This window comes from Phlebotomus papatasi, chromosome 3, assembly GCF_024763615.1.
Source record: "Phlebotomus papatasi isolate M1 chromosome 3, Ppap_2.1, whole genome shotgun sequence".
Lineage (NCBI taxonomy): Eukaryota > Metazoa > Arthropoda > Insecta > Diptera > Psychodidae > Phlebotomus > Phlebotomus papatasi.
In genome coordinates, this window is record NC_077224.1 from 52,483,004 (window position 1) to 52,506,083 (window position 23,080).

Here is a 23,080-nt window from a genome sequence, read left to right on the forward strand (position 1 = left end):
TTAATATATTTCCTTGTGACTTCACATTTGACTCTTTTGGCACTAAATTGCTACCTTATGTTGTCCTCTTGGAACAGTTCTTTTTTTGTCTTTTGCCTCCTTTTCGTTTTTGGTATTTCTTGAAGAGAAAAATGTTCCGGGTTCATTAATATGTCACAGATACCACTTCTGGGAGATCAAGAGAGTGTCCCTTGAGGGGTTCTCCTTTCCCAGCATCAATCCAACGGCACGTTCCAACTTAATCTTCGTCCTCATGCGACGGCAATTTAACACTTTTGAAAATATTTAGAGAAAAAATATCATGTTTGTTGACACACAAATTCTCCTTTTGGATAAATATATGGTCAAGAGAATGTGCTATTGATCGATGAAATATTCGATGACAGTGTAATTTTCTCAGAATGATTTGCTGATGTCATGCTTTTTTGGGACTTTTTCTTTATTCACGTTTTCCAAACAATAACTGCTTGTTTTTTTTTTGCTTGTGTGGCACCTCTTGTTTTGGTTTATTTTTGTGAATGAGTAGGAAATTTTCATTGATAAATTTTACTTGATTGATAAAAAAAAGAATTTTCACAGTGGTTGGTGTTAAAAAATGCTTAAAAAAATATATATTGAAGATGAATATGCCAATCTATGCTCAACATATCGTCCCTTATGTACTTCTCTCTCTCATATTCCGGGCACATAAGGCAAGAGATAGGCGGTGCTTATGCTCGGAGTAGTAACCAGTCAAACGGAGGGAATAGTCAGAGTTGTTCGTATGGAACTCGACGAGCCGGAACATTATTGCCGGGCGACAGAGAGTAAATGTGGATTTGGTGTCTGAGGCACAATTTAGTTTCAGTCGAGCGCTCGAAACGTACAAAGTGCTAAAAAAAATTGATAAATACTTCCCGAGATTCCGTTGGATATTCCAGTGATATCTTTACTAAACAAAATAAGAACTTTCGTGTAATTCTAAGTGTTTGGTGCTCTGTCCAAGTGTAAAAACCACTCAAACGTTTTTCAACACCAAAACATATTTTTTGTGATTTATACCAAAAAGAATATACAAATAAAATCCATCATCCATGATGATGAACGATGCTGCCGCCCTGGCTGGGATGATTCCCTATGATTCCATAGGATTGTACGAACAACCCAAGCCACGGTTCATCTTCAAGATGCCCCGAGTGGTACCAGATCAAAAGTCCAAATTCGAAAGTGACGAACTCTTCCGTCGTCTCAGTCGAGAAAGTGAGGTAAGAATGTCTTCAATCTTTTACACCCAAAGTCCATCATATGTTACCATTTTTTTCTTCCCTTAACAATTACCCGGGCGAGTGTAAAGTTTAACACAGGGAATTACCATCTTAAATAGTTGTACATTTTTTTTGCACTTGCGAAACGACTGGGTTTTTTTTCTTTAATCACTCAACTTACCGCTGGCCAAGTTATTCTCCATTCGCTGATTCATTGTGAGTAGAGCATAGCCACTTCCAAGAAAATCATCGTCGGTATTTCCTCCTCCAATTCACGTTGTCACTCTCTCGGCTCTCATGGACTCTAGTCTGCAAGTGTGACCAAGATTGTTTTGTTCGATTATGCTGAATTATTCAAATGCCATTGAATTAATAGCATTAATTTCGAGAAAACACTTTCAAATTAAGTGTGAAAAGATTATTTATTTTTATTTTAAGTGACAAATCAATTTATCACAGCAAGAAATTATTTTTATTTAGTCTCAACTTCTTAGAAAACAAAATTATCTAATATACCTTTTATATGCAGATTAGACAATTTTATCCGATAAAAAATAGAATCTTTTAAACTTGCGTCATTTGTGCTAGATAATAAATTTGTAAAGAATGATGTATTCAGAAATCTCATTATTAAATAATAGGATCATGGAGAGTTGATTGAATTCGCCTTAAAAAACCTACAATTTTACAGAAAAATAAAATTCCTACTCTGCAAAACATAATGAATTTCAAAAAAAAATTAAAATCTAAATTTGCACCAAAATAGATCTAATATGGATAATGCCCAGCGCACAATAACTTTTATTTTGTAAACATGTTTTTGACATTTCAATGAGAGTGAGTGAGATCTATATCTAGTCATCTCGCTCACTCTCATAGAAATTTTGAAAACATGTTTACAAACAAAAGTTATTGTGCGCTGGGCATAATAAAACATCAAAAATGGTTTCAGTGAAAAATAGGTGTTCTTATGTAAGAATCACGTGTAAAAATTTTGGAATAGAAGAATATTAAAAGATTTTATAGTTATTTTTAGAACATTCTGGAAACATGTAATTAGATGGAGATGATGGGATACCACAGTCAAAGTTTTTTTTTTAAAGAATGATTTGCTATACGAATACAAATCATATTTAGGGCAGAATCACATTGACAGTAAAATGCTCACCGTCACCGTCAGAACCCTCACCGTATTTCGTTGATTTACGCATTTTCATTGTAATTTTTACGCAAATTCTCCGTTACCGTGTTACATTATCTCACACTCGGTGGCATTAGGTGAAAATAATATAAGTAAACTGAAGAAATGAAACGAAAATGCGATAAACGATGAGCAAAAAACCTATACGAAAAACTGTAGCAAAAAAATTCTAGTTTTTTTTTTTGCTTACCGTTTATCGCATTTTCGCTTTATTTATTCAATTTTCTTATACTATTTTCACCTAGTGCCACCGAGTATGAGACAAAGTAATATCATAATGGAAAATTCGCGTGAGAATTGCAATGAAAATGCGTAAATCAACGAAATACGGTGAGGGCTTTGACGGCGACGGTGAGCATTTTACTGTTAATGTGATTCTGCCCTTAAACTATGTCCCGGTAGTTTCTCGTGAGTGTAGGCTATCTAAAAAAAAAACTCAGCGCAATTCGTTGATAATTATTTATTGTTTCAAAAATGTGTATTTTTTAAGGTAATGCATTCGTTAAATTATCCCACTCTCCCCTATCATGAAGTAATCTATCAGATAATATGCAATAGTCACATATTTAAGTAGTTTTAGATGATAAATCAATGTTCAATTTAATTGAAACATGGTAAACAATTTAAAAAAAAAATATTTCAAAATAAAACTTGGCGAACTTTTACTACAAAAAACAAATTTTCAATACACAATTTCTGGTAACAATATTCAAAAAAAAATCTTTTTGTAATAGTACAATACTTTATTATCACACTAATAATTTTCAATCATAATAAAATTTAATTTCCGACTTTGTTTTACAATAAAACCATTTTAAATTTAAATTGATTTTGGTTGAATAAAATAAAATAATATATATATTTCCTGGGCATCTTCCTTTTAACAACTTATATTTGTAAAATATATTCATTCTGAATTCCTAAAATTACCTAAAAAGGTTTTAGAGAAAGCCAAAAGAATTTGATGATTCGAACGATAAACAATTATTTATCCATTGTAATGCCCAACGCACAATGACTTTTGTTTAATAAACATGTTTTTGACATTTCAATGAGAGTGAGTGAAATCTAGATCTAGTCATCTCGCTCATTCTCATGGGAAATTTTGAACACATGTTTACAAACAAAAGTTATTGTGCGCTGGTCTTAACTCATTAAAGCTTTAGTAACAATTATACTTCCTAAAGCACACCACAATTTAATTTTATTGTTATAAAATTGTATATAGTACTTTTGGAATAGTTAAATTTTACAGTCTAAATATTTAACACTTATACATTTATGATAATAATAATAATTTTATTCAAGATGTACACATAAATCGGATAAGTTTGCAGGAAAATTGTACTATTTCAGTATAATGGTTAGGCAAAAGAATTGTATTGAGATTCGTCATTATAAATAAGCCAAAACGGAATATTTGAACTGAGAAAAAGATAAGTTTCACGACTCTAAAATTTAAGATTTAATTTAAAGCAAAATGAATAACTTAGGTCAGAGTAGGGATATAAGGGAACGGAAAACCACGTAAGTTTCAGACGAGTTAAAGGATTACATGGGTCTCTCAGGTGAAAAAATAAGCCTTTTTCTGATAATAATTTATTGTGTAGAAAATATTTTGGAAATTCCAATTTTTGGGATATAAAAGAGTAACTTTAGAACAAAATTTGGAAAAAAAAAATTTTTGAAAAATTTTGAAAATTTGACCGAATGCATAACGAAAACTGCTCTACCTCCGAGAGTTTTACTCCGATTGACTTGAAATTTTCAGAAAAAGTTTTTCAAATGTTATACTATAAAATAAAAAAATGATTTTTTTTGACCTGAGAGACTCATGTAACCCCTTAAAACAAAATAATTATTATATTATTACAGCATATTAAAAAAAAACATTTGAAAAAAATTCAAAATTTCTATGTTAAAAAATATTTTCTTATGGATCAAAGCTGATTTTATTGTCTAATAATTAAAGTATATTTTGCAATAAGTACCATAAAGTAAATAACAGCGTCAATTCTGAGATTAAAATTTAAATCAAGAACAAGAAAATTTCAAGATTTTGGTATTCTGAAATCAAAAAACCAAGATCAAGATGTCAAATCTATCAAAAATTCTGGAATATTTAAATTTAAGACACAAACCGTGTGGATTTCAAGACTTCCAATTCTGGAATCAATACTTTAAGATTTCAAGGTTTCAGAATTTTAGGAAATATTTAATATTTCAAGCATTTCTAGGATCCACATAGTTATACACGGTGATGACCTTTATAATCTCTTCTCCTTTATTCTTTCATACAACGTTTTGGATGCAGATTTCCTCATGAAGAATCTAGAACCAAAATTTTTAGTGGGAAACCGAATAGAAAAGTTACTAGAGACGTTTGAAGTGCAAACTGTGATAACAAAAAATGCGACTTTTTTCTGAATTCTCCTTATCTGACGAAGGACGAAATATTCCTCCGAAACGTTGTACTATAGAGAATAAAGAAAAAAAAGCGCATCAAAAGCTTTGGATGTTTGCCCGAACGCTTGTAAACCTACTTGACGTTCTTTGTTTTCGTCTCTGTATCTTCCGAAATATTTCAAATAAGCTTTTAAAATTTTAGAGCTATATTCCTAGATAATTTATCCATATGTTTAAGCAATACAAAATAATATAGATTTCTTTCGATCTTGTTGTTAAGAACACGGCCTTAATGATTTTATTACCTCTCAGATATATTTGATACAGTTTAATACTAATTTTACTAATATTTGTTGCGAAAACAACAAATTCTGCAAAGAAATTGAGATGTTTTTCAGAAAAGACGCTTTGTTAAGTATGGAAAATCTTGAAATCTTGGTTCTTAGCTATGAAATTTTAAGTCCTACAAATCCATCGCGTTAGAATATGAAATCTTAATCTTGGAAATATTGAAAAAGCTTGAAATTTTGATCTTGATCTTGGTCTTGAAATTGAGGCCAATGTATATAAAACATAGTAACCACTTTAATATAACGGATAGGATATTTATCCACTTATAGTTTATCATTTCCTTATAAGATCTTTAAGACTATTCGCAGTTGAAGATATTGTTTTAAAACAAAAAGTAAAAGGATTTTTTTTTGTAGTTTCGATGGTTGCAAGTTTTATTTAGTGAGGAATATGAGATTGGAATTAACATGACTAATCCTACCGACCGTTTTTATTATTTTTCCTAGCGCGCTCGGTCACATGACAGACCACGGTAGGATACTCAATAAATTTTTTTTGGAAAAAAGGAAAAAAAAATCAAAATTTAAATACAGAAAAATATATGACATGCATATTTGAAGAAATTCATAATGTTTGATAGAGACATTGTAGCGTTTAAATGTGTTAATTTTAAAAAGTTTTTAAATCGGACAATTTGACCGGTCTTGGTAGGTTTAGTGTTAAGGAAATAAAATGAGAGTTATTTGGAAATCAAAAATTAAGGAAATTAAAATACTTAACGTAAAATATTTGAATTGATCAACCGTAGCTATTCACTAGCTGATCACCTGAATATTAAATAGTTGAATATTAGAAGTACATTACTTTTTTTATCCGAATAATTGGGAGAATAAAATGACAGATGTCCGTTTCGTGTTATATTCGGATGGATGTTCTTTAATCTGTTCAATGTCTCAAAAACAAATATTAGATATTATTAGAATAAAAAAAATTAAAATTAGAAAGACAGTATTAGAGACTTCCCTGCTTTTATAATCCATTTATTAAACAAAAACTTCACAGATTAATTCATTTTCACTTATGTAAACTATAATTTTAAATGAAATCGTCAAGATCTAATTCGAATAACTCCGATATGAGTATAGAGTGGGTACATCAGCTCAGCGCTTATGCGGCGAGTTCGAGAACCTTATTTTGCACTTCCTGTTGATCTCCGAGTACATTTGCTTATGGTCGTAACTTCAAAATTACGCTTATTAACATAATGTAATCGTTATCTATAAATTGAAATTTATCTCTTGTTTTACTGAAAGAAAGTTAATATATTTTTTTGTACACCAAAACCGCAAAAATATGCTAAAGCTTTCAGTGCAAATAAATTGAAAAGAGCGGTATAGCTTGAAGTTTCCTCGATATCTTCATGCATGTTTTTAATTATAAAATAAAAGGGGATAGGGTAAGTGTGCCAAATTTCGGCATAGTTGCATTCAAGCGCCAAAGTCACAAGTTCAAAATGTAATATTTTTCATAGATTTTTTTTAAATTAATTTTTCTTAAGGAGTGTTACTTCACTGAGATAAATCCGAAAAAGTTAAAATAACATTCCGGAAATGTTAATTTTACCCTGCAGTATTGATCCAAAATCGGTGTAAATACTATGCTTTTTAGGTGTATTAGGGGTTAAAGTTACCCTTTTCATGTTAATTTTACCCTTAAAAAGGTGTAAAATTAACATTAAAAAATGTTGATATATTTTTACACCTAAAAATGAGGAAAAAAAAGTTAATCGCACCCATGTTTTTGTCAGTGTTGAAACCTCGTAGACAGTTTATCGTTTTCATTTTCTCTAAAATCATTCTAAATCCATTTTAAAATGAATAAAAATGATAGCTTTGGTGGCCTATTGCGGCCATCTTCATTCTCATAGTTCCTTACCTTTTCGGAATCCTTTCAAAGCCTTTTTAACATCTTCTCGTTTATCGAAGCTACATTTTTTGTTATTTTATTGCATTGTATAATCTCTAGAATATGCAAAAACTAAAAATTCATAGAAATTCGAGGAATAAAAAGGGTGGCCGAAATTGCAAACTGACCGGAATTTGGTACACTTACCCCATAATCTTCGAAAATTTACAAGATTTTCAAAACTCTGTAAAATTTTTAACAAATGAAATAATCTGAAATGTAATTTTGCAGATCCGATACACAGGATACAGAGATCGTCCTCAGGAAGAACGCCAAATACGCTTTCAAACTGGATGCCGAGAGGGTCATACGGAAATATCATTTGTGGCATCCGGCACAAACCTACAGCTAGTTTTTAACGCCAATCACGGTCCATATTTACCCGAGAGAGAATGTGATTTCGACAAGGAACACGGAAAGGTAAGCACATCCAAAGTGAGCCTCATCATTTAGACATCAATTATCTCCTCTAATCACACATCTCGTCATAATCCGACAAGCGTTTCTTGATTGAAGTGGATTCAATTGATATGCCCATTTAGGTTTTCTATTTGACGACACTCTTATTTGTTGAATTTTTGTGGAAAATTGAATTCGTGAAATTTTGTGGCGAGGCAAAATTGATTGGTTCCAGGCATTGGATTAGAAATTTTTCAAGAGGATTGAGAAGAGAAAAAAAAACATTTAAAATGTGGCAATGGGAAAACCCAGGAAGGACATTGATGGACTTTTTAGATGGTTGTTTTTTTTTTTTTGGTTTTAGGCGCCTGTTAATTAGGGGACATTTCCTCGAAGCGTGCCAGAAATTAGAAAACTATTAATTTACATAAACCCCGAGAGAATGTTAAGGATGTCAGATGGTTGTACACTTGATCTGGGTTCACTAAGAAAAAAAAAAATAAAAATAAAAGAGTGGCAAAAGGAGTCAAAAAGAGCAAGAAAAAAGTCTTCGAATGAAGTCAATTGAATGGTAATTAAGTGCACTTGAATTTCCTCCTCCATTCACATCATGTGGTATGTTTTGAAGGAAGATTTTTATAATTTTCTTTTGTATTCCCAAACACATATGGGTGCAATTTGAAATTTTTTGGGAAGTTCCTTTGTCTGTCTCTTTTGGGTATTCTTTAGCATCCCCAGAAACGGAGGAAATTGGATCTTGAGCAATTTTGGGAACAATTTTTTCTCTTTAGACTCTGCCCTTTTTTTATCGACCTACAACTCTCTTATATGTATGTCAATTAGTGTGTTCAGCATTATTCGGCACGCGAACGTCAGATGTTTGATGTAGCCTCAATGCATCGTGTGACGGAAAGTTCAATGCAAAATTCACCATCAGTTAACGTTACACATTTTGTGAGAGATATCCATGTTATAAAAAAAGGGCGGTAAAATGTCGATTCTACCGCTGTGATTAATTATAAGGCATACATACATACTCCTAAAAAGCCAAGAATCCTTTTTTTTACCTCGTTCTCAACACTTCTTTCAGCATTCATTCCGGAAAAAAAATCCCTTTTATCAGGCCCTTTTATTTGAAAACGAAGTGAATGAACGAAATGACATGCTGAGCTCTAATTCTAACAGAATTAACTCTTATTGAAATTGTAAATATTTTTGTATTTATCAATTGGAGAGATTTTTTTTCTACATTCTTTCTACAAGCTCTTTTTCCACTTTAATGCCTTGCTGGACCCTTTTTTTTGCATGACACGGCGTGAAAGAGTTGAATGAAAAATGCCTCCTGATGTTTCGGTGATTATTACTTTAGTAACAATTCAACAGTATGATTTCATCAAATGAAAGGAGATTTACAGTAGAATAGTGTTGAACTATGAAAATTACTGAAAATCAAACAGTGTGCCACAAAATTGTTGATACAAAATCCTTTTAAGAAATCAATCAAGATAATGATTAGACTACATTCCCATCAATTTCAAAAAGAGCCATTTCTCGGTTTAACCCGTAGGTCTGTCTAGGGCATTACGCTTTAACACAGTTCCGCTTATATTTCGTGCTACAAAGTTTAAGAATTGCACAATTTTCATGTCATTTTTTTTTAATAATTTGTTAATATATTTCTATTTAAAAAAAACTATTCAAACTGATTCGATGTTATCCAGGAGGGGAATTCTATAACGCTCTGGCAATGCCATATGACAAATTGAGTTCGAATCTTAGGAGAGCTTTTTCGAAAATGTGATTCTGTAGCCGTGATATTGCCATTTCAGCTCACGTGGCATTGTCAGAAGTCACATATATTTGAGATTTCTGGCAATTCAAATGACAATGAATTTTGTTAAACAAATCAAACAAGACGTACTGTATTTTCATAAAATCATCAAGTAAAAGGATTTCATTAAAAATTCAATGAATTGCATTTTCGAACTCATATGATATGACAAAAAAAGCTCGAATGACATTGTCAGGTTCGAACTCACGCGTGACAATGCCACGAAAATTACAGAATTCCCCTGCAGGTCTCAAAGACCTTTCAAATGAATCTAAACTTATCCGATTCGGATGAGAAATACACTTCACAGACCTTTTTAATCGGTGAACTTGAAAATCTGTTGATTCACTTTAAGGGGATGCGCGTTGGAGACAACAAGTTAGGAGTTTTTGAGATTTTTTTTTGATAAGATAAAGACTATGCTTCATAAAATTTTTGGTATTATTATTTAAATTGCTTAGGATAAGTGCACCAAATTTTGGCCAGCTTTCAATTTCGCCCTTTTTTTGCTCCTCAAATTTTCATGAATTTTTAGTTTTTGCATACTCTAGAGGTTATATAACGCAAAAAAATTACAAAAAATGTCCCTTGGAGGAACGATATTATGTGAAAAACATATTGGAACAATTCTATAAGGGCAAGAAACTATGAGAGTATAGGTGGCCGAAATATGCCACTAAAGCCAGGGGCATGATACTTCCTATGTTTTCCATATGTTTCTAGCGTACCGAAAAAAAACTTTTAAGCTTATTATCTGTTTTCTGTCATTGTAGAAATTAAAAAAAAATACGAATACACAATAAAAGTCAACTTAATATTGAATAGGTGACCAAAAACCTAAAATTGGCAACCTACGTAGTTTTGGAGATATCTCGTGAAATGTTTAATGAAAACAAGAAAAAATTTACACTAAAATCGGTCCAATTTTCAGAGCTAATGTCAGTCCCCTGACTAAAGCTATGTCACCATTTTAAATAGTATTAAGAATGTTTTTAGAGAAAATAAAGACCATAAAGTGTCTACAAGATTCCAATCAACACTCCTTAAATAAAAGTAAAAAAAAAACAATTTGTATTAAAAATATTGCATTTCAAACTTAAGACTTTCACGCTTGCGTGCAACTATGACAAAATTTGGCACATTACCCTAAATGATTTATTTTTCAAAAACATAAATTAAAAATTGGCGGATTAATAAGTAGATAACTGGAGTGCCTCGTCGCAGCACTCAAACAATTCAAACGGTTTTTAATGGTTTTTTAAACATATTTTGGGGCAAAATTTTGACTTTAACAGGTTGTAAACCATACAGGAAATTCAAAAACCAGTTGAACTTGACTAGAAGAGAATTTATTTCCTAAGAGAATAGCTTTATTTCATTTTAATCAGTCTAAAGGTTTTTTGCTGTTTTTCCCATCAATTTGACAAAATTGTAAAAATGAAAAATGAAGAAAATGGCACTTGCGCTTGCAAATCCTATCGGTGCTCCTGGAATTTTTATTGTATATTCTCAGATAGTTTATTTATCGTTAAGCAATAATAAAAAACGATTCTTTGATCTTATCGTTCAGGCTTCCCCCTTAATACCGACCAATCAGACCGAAATTCTCTCAAAATCTGATATTTACGTATCAATGGCCTCTACTTACTCTTTATTAGGCTTTTCAAGGTCAAAGGTTAAATTTCAGGGAAAAAGTCTACTTCTCAAAGTATTTCGATCACGCTTGAACTTATTTAGAAGAATTTGAATTTTCCACAAATTTTGAACTTTTTAAAACCTGTAACAAATCCGTAATGAACCAATAAATCGAATTTTGCATACAAGTTTGGTACATAGTGTACTTTGTAGCCAACATGATATGCTAAAAATTAGTAAAATTAAGGGAAAGTAGTGCAGTTTTTAAATTTTTGGTCTTTGCTGACGTGATGAGAAGGGTTAATTCATGCTTTAAAATTTTTGCACCCTACTGTATCCTCATGATGGACAACCCACTACCCTAGGAGACAGATGAGCTTGACCAAAGGTCACCAAATGTCTAAAAGCTAATTTTTGAGAGTGGCTACGACGCCCATAACTTTTGCAAGTACCTGCTCCCATATTATTTGACTCTGTGCCAGTGCTAAACATCCATGAAATGCTATGAGATTTATGGCAATTTTACCAAGAAACTGATGTCCAGGCTTCCAAATGGGATTTCCAGGAGAGTATAAGGGTGGTAAAAAAAAATGGAACTCCAAAGTGATGTAATTATTGTTCCCTTTTCTGACCTTGGCTCTAGCTATTGCCTCAGCCTCATTTCACAATAGAGTTGTCACCAATGCATTTCCGTCCCTTTTTATTTATCTGGGAGCCCATTATAAGTTAACTTCTTTGCACAGCAGCATCCAAATGCATTGAAAATGGGCATAAATAGAGGAGAAAAAAAAACTAAGCCTTGTGGGTGACTTTTGAGATTGCTAAAGAAGCCATCTTAACATTCTTTTGTAGGTCCACATAAAGTCACATTTCATCATGAATGGTGTCTGTGTGAGATTTCGGGGATGGTTAGACTTGGAGCGTCTGGATGGGGTTGGATGCCTCGAGTACGACGAACGACGGGCGGCTCACGAGGATGCGATTCTGCGCGATCAGATCGATCGATACAATCAGCGATTGCGGGATTTTGAGGATAAACAGAGAGCTTACCGTGGAGACCGACAGGATGAAATGGATCAAGTGAGACGTGGAGTTCCGGGAGGAATTGGTGTTGGCGTGGGTGGTGGCATGTGGAGACGATAAGCCAATTTATTCAGACTCACAGGCCAACAATAAAAAAAAAAAACCAAGAGAGTGAGGAATAAGATGCACAACCAACTTATTAGCACATGAATGTGAATTTTTGTTATGTTTTGTATATAAAAATTTAATTTTACTTTTTTTTATATTGTGTCTTCTGTTCTCTTTTATTCATATAAATTTTCTCTTCCTGTGCAAGCATTAAAAGATATTCTTCATTATATAGAATTTAGGACAAAACAAAAACTTCTTTCTTAACTAAAGAAATCGATCTCGACTGAGTTTAAACATTGTAACGATACTGTACATTGAACAAACGTAAAAGAAAAAAAACGATGAGTTTGAAAATTAAAACATCTCTTTTATTGATTTTGCCAACAGAAATGCCCTTTTTCTGATCCCCAGCACGTGTAATTGAATTTTTCATTTGCCGAACATGATTTCAATCCATTTGCGATAAGACATTCTCAAATACATATCCACTAAAAAAAAAAGTTGTACCCTTTCTCAATCCACTCCCTGCATGATCTCTCTTGCTGCCTTTCAAATTAACCCCCTACAATGTTTGTTTGCAGTACTGTGAATTCAGTTGAAAATTTTCCATCTTCGTGCCTTTGAATTTAAATTCAGGGTGAATTGGAGGATTAATTGGAAGTCCTGGCATTTTTTACTAAGCAAATTACTAAATATTTTCCTTACCCTTCCTTATTCGACCGATTAGCCAAGAGGAATTTATATATACGAATTTTCTACAATCCCTCAGCCCCCTCAGCACTTTACCCCGAAGGATTTACACCGTGCAAATAACACTGATGGACAAATTTTGGCATAGAAATAGAAAGATGCAAGTTTGAATGTTTGATGGACTGTTAAAGAACGAAAATACAACAATGAAAATCTCTCAGCTCAGTTTTGATTTTAGAAATATATATTTTTTTCGTTTTTATCATTAAATATTCAATTCTGATAAAACCTGTTATCCGTTTTGAATAAATTTGGATATTCTAGAAAGGTTTTGGAATTACCTTTCCTCAAAATGGTGTCTTTGTGCTAGATTCCCCCCAATAAAATAAAATAAAATTAACCTTTTTTGCCAACCCCGTCTGACACAGGGTAAGTAGGACTTTGCGGTAGGGGAGACTGGGGCACATGTAACCATTTTCGATAGATGCGAATTTGAGGTGATTTTCCAAGGACACCGTGATTTTTTGGAAAATATTTCTTAGCTCATGTTTTACCCTTGGGTATAGGCAATTCGTCGAGGGTAATTCGGATGCTGGAAAACAATTGAGTTTTCCATAAAAATAAAATTTGTGTCATTGTGCATTTTCCTCTTTTCACAAAATACCTGGGGTAGAAGTAAACACTTTCTGGGGAGGATGTAAACACCCTTTTTTCCACCCTTGAAATTAACTTTGCACCACTTTCGATTATTTTAAATACTTAAGAGATATATAAAAACTGTATATTTTTCAAAAAATCACGACACTATTTACAAAGAATAATTAAAATAGCAAAAAAACTAAAAGCATGCATATCAAAGACATTTTTCAATGGATTTTCCCCATATTTTGACATCATGTGATTTTATTGAACACAGTGCCACCAATTTTTTTCGTAATCTATGAATTATAGATATTTCGCATGAAGGTCAATTTCCCGCTCTTTTACCTACTCATTTTGTGAAATTGAAATTTCCTGTTTACATCTACCCCAAATGCTGTTTTCTGACCAATTATTAATTCTTTTGAAATAACAAGAATCTCAATTTGTCTAGTAAATGCATAAATATAATCCTAAAAGATGTAGGAAAGAACTGGTATTGCTACATTTCGATTATTTTACACAGTTTTTAATTTCCAGGTGGAAATCCAAATGACCAAAATAATTGAAATATCAACATTTTCGGGAAAAATGAGTTTTATTTTTAAAGTATTAGGATAATATTGACCAATTCATCTGTGGACATACATCCCCATGGTATCTATGAATGCTTATGGGTTTTATCCTCTGGAGTCTTAAAATTAATGAAAAAAATCACAGTGTTTACAACTACCCCAGTTCTCCCTAAGGCTTTAAATAATATCTAGCTTTAGGCATTATTCAGGACCTTAACTCTAAGATTTGAACGATAGAACTTAATGTAGGACTCGATTTTTCCACAAAGATTTATGGTGCACGTATGAAGTTGTCTCTGGCACCTCCTGTTTCCACTTCCGAATAATTGTACAAACGGTAAAAGTTACAAGGGCCGTAACATGTTTTATTTAACTAGTCTCCTAAATAGTCTCCTCAAGAATACCGATGAAAAATAAATAAAACACAAATTTTAGGTATACAATTTGCTTACTGCTATCACCGTGCTTTTCTCTACAAGTTTACACTGTTTACACATAACAGAGCTTTAAAAGTAAGATGTGTAAGACAGAGGTTAATTCAGGCTTTAATTCACGCTTAGTTAGACGGGATTACTCTTTACATAGCCGTAAAAATTGTTTCAAAGTTCCTTTAAATCAAGGACCGAACCGAGGGTTTCTGTATCACAAAATCAACGTTTTGCAAATTAAGGTACTGGACATACTCTAATTTTAAAAACATATTCTGATTCAGGGTCTACGGGGTCTACTCTTCTAAAAAGCATTCCTAGACTAGTGATCTATTATTCTATGGAGGAACATCATTGCGACATCCTTGTTTTAATATTCGCACTTGTATGTGAACATTCAAAATTTGGAAGGTTTCGAAGGTTTGGAATACCGTAGATGCGGGTAACTTTGTCCTCCGTGGGTGACTTTGACTTCCTCCTGTTCGTAAGCTTTTCTTTAATTATGTCACTTAATGAAGGTCTTTACCGATCCGATCTACCATGTCTAATCAATAAGGACCATTCTTAAACATTAGAATTAAAGAAAAGCTTACGAACAGTAGGGGGTCAAAGTCACTCACGGAGTACAAAGACACTCGCATCTATGGTACCGTTTAAGACCTGCCTTTAGATCTTCTTTAAGAAAAGATCTTTTATGGCCCCCAATTACCATTTTAGTGAAAGATTAGCGTTAGATTTCTGTCTTTTTGGACCCAATAAAGGACAGTTCTAAAAGGAACATTTTTGGCATGACAGACGGTTCACTCAGCACCTGTCCGATGTCAACAATCTAAGTAAATGTAAGTGTTCAATCGAGATTTTTTTTTAACAAATTAGAAGAACATGAGGTAATATGCAAAATAATACAGCGCATACAGAAAAAAGTGCATGTGGTGACAGAACAATACAAACTTTTTAAGTGAGTACGTACATCGATTTTGTATCTGTACGACAGGGAAGCCTGTCAAATTCAAAGAGTGGTATTCCATTTTTTGTGTTCTTTTTTCCAGGATCTAAAAGCAAGAAAGTCTTGGTATTGAATAACTTTATTATTTTACAGACAGATTCGGAGAAGTTTAATCATGACAATGTTTTCACAGTAAAATTATAAAAGATGGACAATTACAAGAAACCGCTTAACTTCACATTTTTGTTTGTGTGCTGAAACCGTCTTTCACAGTCTGACTTTCGATATGTCCGAACTATCAGCGCTGTCCGAATTATACGCATGGTCCGAAATTTTCATAAAAATGGAGTATTTTCAAGAAAATCGTTTACACATGTACGCGTAAATCTCTTCAAAATACTTTATATTTTGACGAAAATTTCTAACTACAGGGGGTACCGGGATTATGCATATCGGAATTATCCATATGATGGGATTATGCAAATACAGTAGAGTCTCGCTATAGTCCATATTTGGTTTCAAATTTGACACCTGGGTCGCACTATAGTCCATGTAATTTTTTAAAATTATCAACGATTTTTAGTATTGAAATTGCTCGACGGCTTCCACTTTCTTTGCGATTGTGGTACTTGTCCTTGCTCTCTTCATTGTGGATCACAATTATCACAACTACTTAATAAAATTTGCCAAAAATATTAAAATAATTATGCATGTCGCATACTAAAAAACATAACCTAACTTAAAATCAGTGTTTTGAAATCAACGGTCGATAAATTGTGGACTATAGAGCGATGGCCTATAGCGAGACTCTACTGTACACTTATGCAACTTTGCCTACCATTAGGAGCTCATTTGTGAAATCATTTTTGAAATGCTCTTAATGTATGCATTTTTTACGAAGTGGTAAATTTAAAATGCGTTTCGAACCGTTGCGTTGGCGTTGAAAATAGCCCAAGAAATTGGCACCAACAATATTTTGCATATTTTACGGTGTTTCCATAACTTATTCAAAAGAAATTTCCTGAAAGTATGTAAAATTTCTGTATGCATAAAACCGTTTCGCGTGCTTTTCCTCGCTCCCGAAAATATGCATAATCCCGGGACCCCCTGTAAAGATCGTTAGAGAGTTTACCAAATCATGCCATTTAGAAAACATACGAAGGATACGAAGTATATCAGCCTGTGTATTCTCTGCAACAACACCTTAGGACCTTGACAGACATGAGGATTAGCCGAAAGACGGCTTAGCGTAATTATATTAGAAATAATGGTTAAAGTGCATTTCCATAATTTTCCACCTACCCCCTGCCAAAAGGTTTTTTTTTGTATATGGAGCTGTTTGAAGCCAACTCATAAATTGCTTCCAAACTCAGCTTGTACTTGGAATTCCGAAAAACTTATTACATGGAAATATAGACTATTTACCCCTCTTTATAAGGCACAGAGTCCTGTGTACAAGGCACACCTCAATTGTAACATATATCGTGCAACGATCACGAATGCAGAAAAATGTCCATACGAATCTGTATGTGAATGTGAGAAAGTGGCTTCAACTTTGAAGACCACTTGCCAGGGAGTAGTTTTCCACTAAGACGTCTCTCGGCTTAAGTCGTAAGTCTGTTTAGGGCATTACATTTCTAGAGCATTAACCTATCGATTTTGTATAGGTCTTCAACAGACTTTTAGCAGGTACTATGCATTTAATTTGGGTGAATTAAAAAAAAATAAATAAATTTTATAAGATTCAAAAACTTAGATGTTTGCTCTTTTTTTTTGTTTTTCCGTTAACAAGACCACACAAATATTAAAATTTCTTCGTTTTCATCTAAGGATTTTCAACCTCGTTGAATTTTGTCTACTAGTGTACGGAGAGTGTGAGAGGAATTTAAGGAATTCTTTCATAAAATACAATGGATAAACTTCCTTCTTACCATCTTGCATTACGAGATACCAATCAATATTTGCGCAGGATAACAATCGTCTAACGTTACAAAGAAGCACTATAATACTACTTTTATTTTCAGGGGGCGTTTCTTCATAACAAAATTCCTCGCACTATATCATTTTGAGCATTGTGCAGCCATAAGGCAATCCCAACTGACCCCCCAACACACAATTAATTTAACTCTCGTACAAAAAAAAGAAGCATGTAATGCCAGGGAAAGGGGTAATGCATCAGCAGTCAGTGAAACAATTATGCGTGAAAAACAAACTCTCCGGAAAATTTGCATATTTGACCCATCAGTGTTTGAACCTTCAGCATTGCATGACATTTTTAATACTAGTAAATTTTTCTTGTCCATTTGTCAGCCCCGCCCTCATTTGTTTAGCAAAAGGCGCGAAAAATCGTAAAGGGTTATGGGCAGAGAGAATACAGAAAAAATGCAACTATTAGTGTGCTAAATAAGAGAAACAAGAAAATCATGTCAGTAATAAATTATCAACGCTGTATATTTATTCAACTAAACAGAAAAACTATTTATTTCCTCACACCCGTGTCACTCAAATTCTCACTCCTTTCGGAACTCAATCCCATCTCTATACCTCTTTACCCCATCAAACACAAAACCCCTTTTATTCTTGTCCGCATTGTACCTCATCTCTTGCACTAACATGGGCAAATGTTTATGGAGTGATTCTTTTTCTCACATTGTGTTCTGACTTTTTTTTCTAGCATTTATCGAGCCTGATATGAACAGCATAAAGTCGTAAAAAAATGTGTAAGTCACCCTTTTCCCATTGATACTTGTTTTTTTTCTACTCTTCAGATTTTTGGAAATGATATAGATATTAATGCCAATTTTTTCATCCTGCCCGACTGGTGATCCATCAATTTTTACCCCATTGTTCATCCATTGAACATTGGTTGTGAGAATTACCATAAAAATGATGCAGCATTTTTTTTCGTTGCCCAAAAATCATAAAATATTAGAGGATAATGAGATGTTGCATATGTGTTACGTATTATCCTTTTATCGTAAAGAACTTTGACCCATTCTCTTTTTTTTTGAATATGAGTTGATTTAGAATGTGGTTATATTCGCTCTTACCTAAAAAAAATTAGAGCTTCAAAGGCATTTTTTGAATAAGACAACTTTGGATTGCATTTTAGTTCACAAATTTACGTGTAACGATTTTTCCTAAATTATTTCTCTATCTACTTTGGTGCGAGTGGTAAAACAGTTAGAAATATCAACATTAGGTCTTCCATGATCCCGGGATACACTCATATTGTCCAAATATGCAAAGAGCATTTTTTATATCTCGTAAATATTTCTTTAATAATCTATGTGGAAATGTGAATTATTAACACATATAATTATTATTAATCGTATCGAGATATCTATTACAAGGTAATCATTTTTACAATGTCATATCCCGTGTTGGAAGAATCTGCGAAGTCCATTGTAGACCGCCCAGGAGCGCCTTCCCGTAGTGTGGTGAATGCTTCTTCCATGCTCCCGGAGTTGTTGGGCGAGGCGGTGCATTTTTATTACGTTATATCACAGTGAAAATGTCTTTTTCTAAACATTCAGATATTTGCACCGGGCGGGACTCGAACTCACAACAGTGAATCGAGCCGGGGAATCGATCCGCCCAAGAGCCAACGGTCTTGCCTATTGCGCCACTGATTCCCCCAACACATATAATAAGGTCAATCCCACGACAAGTTGACTTTTTTATGTGGAGCCATTTGAAGCGAATTCATAAAATTGACTCAGACTCACCTCACAGAGCTCTCTTCCGGTTGTCAATCGATTTAAACCGATCCATAAATCACTCAAAAGATCTCCCAAAATACTTAGTTTTAAGAGTAATGGAATTTATTCTCGGACGAAAATTACTTATCGGTTCATAACCGATTTAGAACCGATTTGAACCGGTTTATAAATCACTCAAAACATTGCCCAGAATACACTTTAGGAGCAATATTATTAAATTTCGAATAAAAATTAGTTAGAACCGATTCATAACCAATCGGATCTGGTTCAATTTTATCGGAAATTCCAAGACCTTTCAAACGAACCTAAACATGATACCATTCGGATGATAAATACGCTATCTAGAGCCTTTTTAACCTTTGACCTTGACGAAATTAAGACCTTTTAACTTTTAACCCTTGAGGATGTAAAGTGTGCCTGGGTAATCATCTTTAAAACATATTCAAAAATGAAAAAAAAAAATCGGACGACGATGCGTTTTCGAGCAATCTCGTAAAACATGGTTTTGGAAGGAAAGGAATGGAGGGTGAAATAAGGGACATGTTAAAGATACTTCGGTCGACTTATGAAGAGGGGTCCCCCGAAAGCCTCAAGTCTCTATCTCTAACCATTTGGCCTCTAGAACTGGCGACAGCCGCACAGACAGACGGATAGACGAACAGCTTGACGACATTTCTCAGAAATCGTCTGAAGCACGAAGATTTGTAGAGTAAAGTGATTCCCAAGGGGTGTAGGGTGGAAATTTTGTGAGATGAAAAAATCAAAGCTAGGTTTTCCAGGAAAATCTGTCCTTACGGTGAGCGTCGGAATTTGTTGATCAAATCCTATGAATCAAACACACAATTTTACCAGAGCTTTCGACACTTATCGTGTCTTCCTCAGTGGTTATTGGTTGGTCTCTTCTTTAGGATTTTTGTCACTAATTCTGTCACTAAAAATCCTACAGAAAAGACCAACCAATAACAACTGAGGAAGACACGATAAGTGTCGAAAGCTCTGGTAAAATTGTGTGTTTGATTCATAGAATTTGGTCAACAAATTCCGACGCTCACCGGAAGGACAGATTGTCCTGAAAAACCTGGCTCAGTTACACCACCGTCGGCTATCCCTCTATATGAAAAAAATCAAAGTATTATATATATTGCTCTCCCTGTGGAGAACGAGCAGTAAAATGAGCTTTTGGCATCAACTCTTATACGGGCTTCAGACCTAAGGCTTATGACCAGCACACAATAACTTTTGTTTGTAAACATGTTTCCAAAATTTTCCATTAGAATGAGCAAGATGACTAGATCTAGATCTCACTCACTCTCATTAAAATGTCAAAAACATGTTTACTAACAAAAGTTATGGTGCGTTGGGCATTAGCCATAACCCAGAGCCATAGCAGAGGCTTAACTTCTCTAGATTCCTATCAGTCGAAAATTTTGGACTTGGAAATATAGACTATTAAGGGGAATTAATCTATTTAAATCAAAAGAACAAATGAAATTGGTTGCTATTTAGGATTTTGATACCTTCAGAAACTAGGCTAAACCTCTAGTCTGAAGACGGTCTTAGGCGTCTTAGGCAACTTGACAGAGGCTTGAATAAGGTAAATGCACGGTAAAAGCGCTCACTTGATGGTACTGAGTTTAAAACTTCTTTAGACCACTAGGAATTTTTTGGCATTTAGTATGTTCGAGTCTAATCCAGTGAACTTCACAATTTAATTTCACAGGAATTGTTATACCGACAACTTGTTTCTATATGAGAAAAATAATAAAGTAAGATCTGGAATTCCTGGTGATGACCTAGTTTCTTATGTAAATTCTTTACGGGAAGTCCTAGATAGAGGATGGAATTGAACTCAGATCATAAAAGAACTCAAGTGATTTAATTATTGTTTTAGATGACAGTAAATTGGAGCGTACAGCAAATTGTGTGAAGAAGTGCTTCTCTATGTGGTACAGAAGTCCTTTTTGTAAGTGATCCTATCTTTCAGAAAAGAAAATAACTTTTACCTCTGAGAAACTTCTTTTTTTCCATTCTTGCAATCTATTCCAACAGAAAAAAGATTAAAGCTTCTTAGGGCACCATACAAATCTAAGTACCTTACGGCGTTATCACACTTGCACATTAAAATTTTAATGTGATTCACATTAATTGTCGCTTGTGAGCATCCAAATATGTTATTTGTGTTTTTAAGTCACTTAATATATGGGATTTTTCTACTTATTGATAAAGAAGTGGATTTGGCCTGCAAAAATAAGTTTAAATTTACCTAAAGCATAAATATTCTTCACATTAAAAAATTAAAGAGAAAATCGCATTAATTTTTCGCATTAATGCTATAAATCAATTTATATCAAATTTTGCGGGCCAAGTCTACCTTTTTATCAACAAATTGATCAAGTTTTGAATATAAAATGATTCAAACACACAAATTACACATTTGGACTCTCACCAGCGACAATTAATGTGAATTTTATTAAAATTTTAATGTGCAAGTGTGATAACACAGTTAAGTCAATAACAAATCAGCAAATTATTTCTAGTTCAATTAACGCACATGATCAGACGGGTTCGGTTTATAAAATGAATCCATGCTTTTTTTTAATAAAGGATTGCACCATTACAAATCACTCAAATACAAAAGAGTATTTTATCAAAATGATTTAATTAAACCCTGCAAGAAATTGAAGAAGAGTGAACAACTATTTGTCATATTAGTTTCGGTGTAACATCTCTACTGAAATGGCAAAGTATCTCAAAGATTTTTGTCATTTGCACCAATAAATTACATCCCATTTAACCCTCTCTATCTGATCCTTTTATTAACCCGCCATGCACTGATTTTAGCGCATCGAATTGTCATGCTATGAGACGAAGGGTGAGCAACATATGGTGAATATTTTTTTTCTCTGTCGATCTTCCCAGTGAGATCACCCATAGAGAAATTAATAACCTTGCACACAGCCTGAGACTTCACCTCCTGAAATATTTATTTATGAGACAAGCTGTTGACAAGCAATTCATAGCTTAATATGCTGGAGTAAATGCGTTGAAATTTGTCACATAATTCTGCATGGTTGTAAAAAAGAACGTACTATTACACAATCTTCTACGACTATTTTAATTACATGTACTTTGCACGTGTAGAAGCTTTAATCCCAACCCTAACGATATCCGAGATAATCCCTCCAATTGATATAAATTCACAAGGATTATCTGCGAGATGAGCACCTGATGGATGTCCTGATGCAAAAAGGACTTCGCAACACGGATCGTTGATTGTCAAAGTGAAATTGAAAATAATTAAGAAGGTAAAGCAAGATTAAAAAAAAAAGAAACTTGAAGGTCTCTCTATTACCTGCAGATTTCTATGACAAAGAATTAATAATCTCGTTAGGATTTCTGCTCTCTTTTATCTGCATTTGATGCTTTTTGTAGGAGTTTCTTTTGCGCAACAACAATAACAAATATTTTCCTGTCTCACGAAGATTTATTCCTTGTCAGTGCAATTCATCTTGTCCCTCAGGCACAATTCAGCCACTCTTTTTTTTTGGCCTTCATGGGCTCAAGAAGTGTATATGATCCCATGTCAGTGCATAAGACACCGAATCTCCAGATATTAATTGCATGTGAGAAAAAAGAGGTAAGTATATAAGAAGTGAGACATGTCTCAAATATCGGCAGCCGTCCACTTGGGTGGCAAATATCGTCTAATTTTCCGCATCAATGAGGAAAGTAGGAAAATTGATATGTCCAGGAATTGTGATACTGTCCCATGAAAATGATAATTACACATAACTTACATATCTGAGTCATTTGGGTATTGCTTTTTTTTTAAAGTTACTTGGCACATTTCGTCTGTACAAAAATGGCCTCGAAGTATTATCGTTTTTCGAGATTAATTATTGAAAGGACTCTAGAGAGCGTATTTATCAACCAATTGGGGTAAGTTTGGGTTCGTTGGAAAGGTCTTGGAATCA

At 33.6% G+C, this 23,080-nt stretch overlaps 1 protein-coding gene across 1 annotated transcript; it reads left to right on the forward strand.

Annotated features, from left to right (window-relative positions):
* The first annotated feature begins 735 nt into the window (after positions 1 to 735).
* LOC129807255 (protein big brother) lies at positions 736 to 12,466 on the forward strand. The gene is made up of 3 exons (XM_055856403.1): positions 736 to 1,244; positions 7,339 to 7,527; positions 11,825 to 12,466. Exons 1-3 carry the CDS (start codon positions 1,074 to 1,076, stop codon positions 12,113 to 12,115), a joined length of 651 nt encoding a protein of 216 aa, XP_055712378.1. The 5' UTR covers positions 736 to 1,073; the 3' UTR covers positions 12,116 to 12,466.
* Positions 12,467 to 23,080: the final 10,614 nt, after the last annotated feature.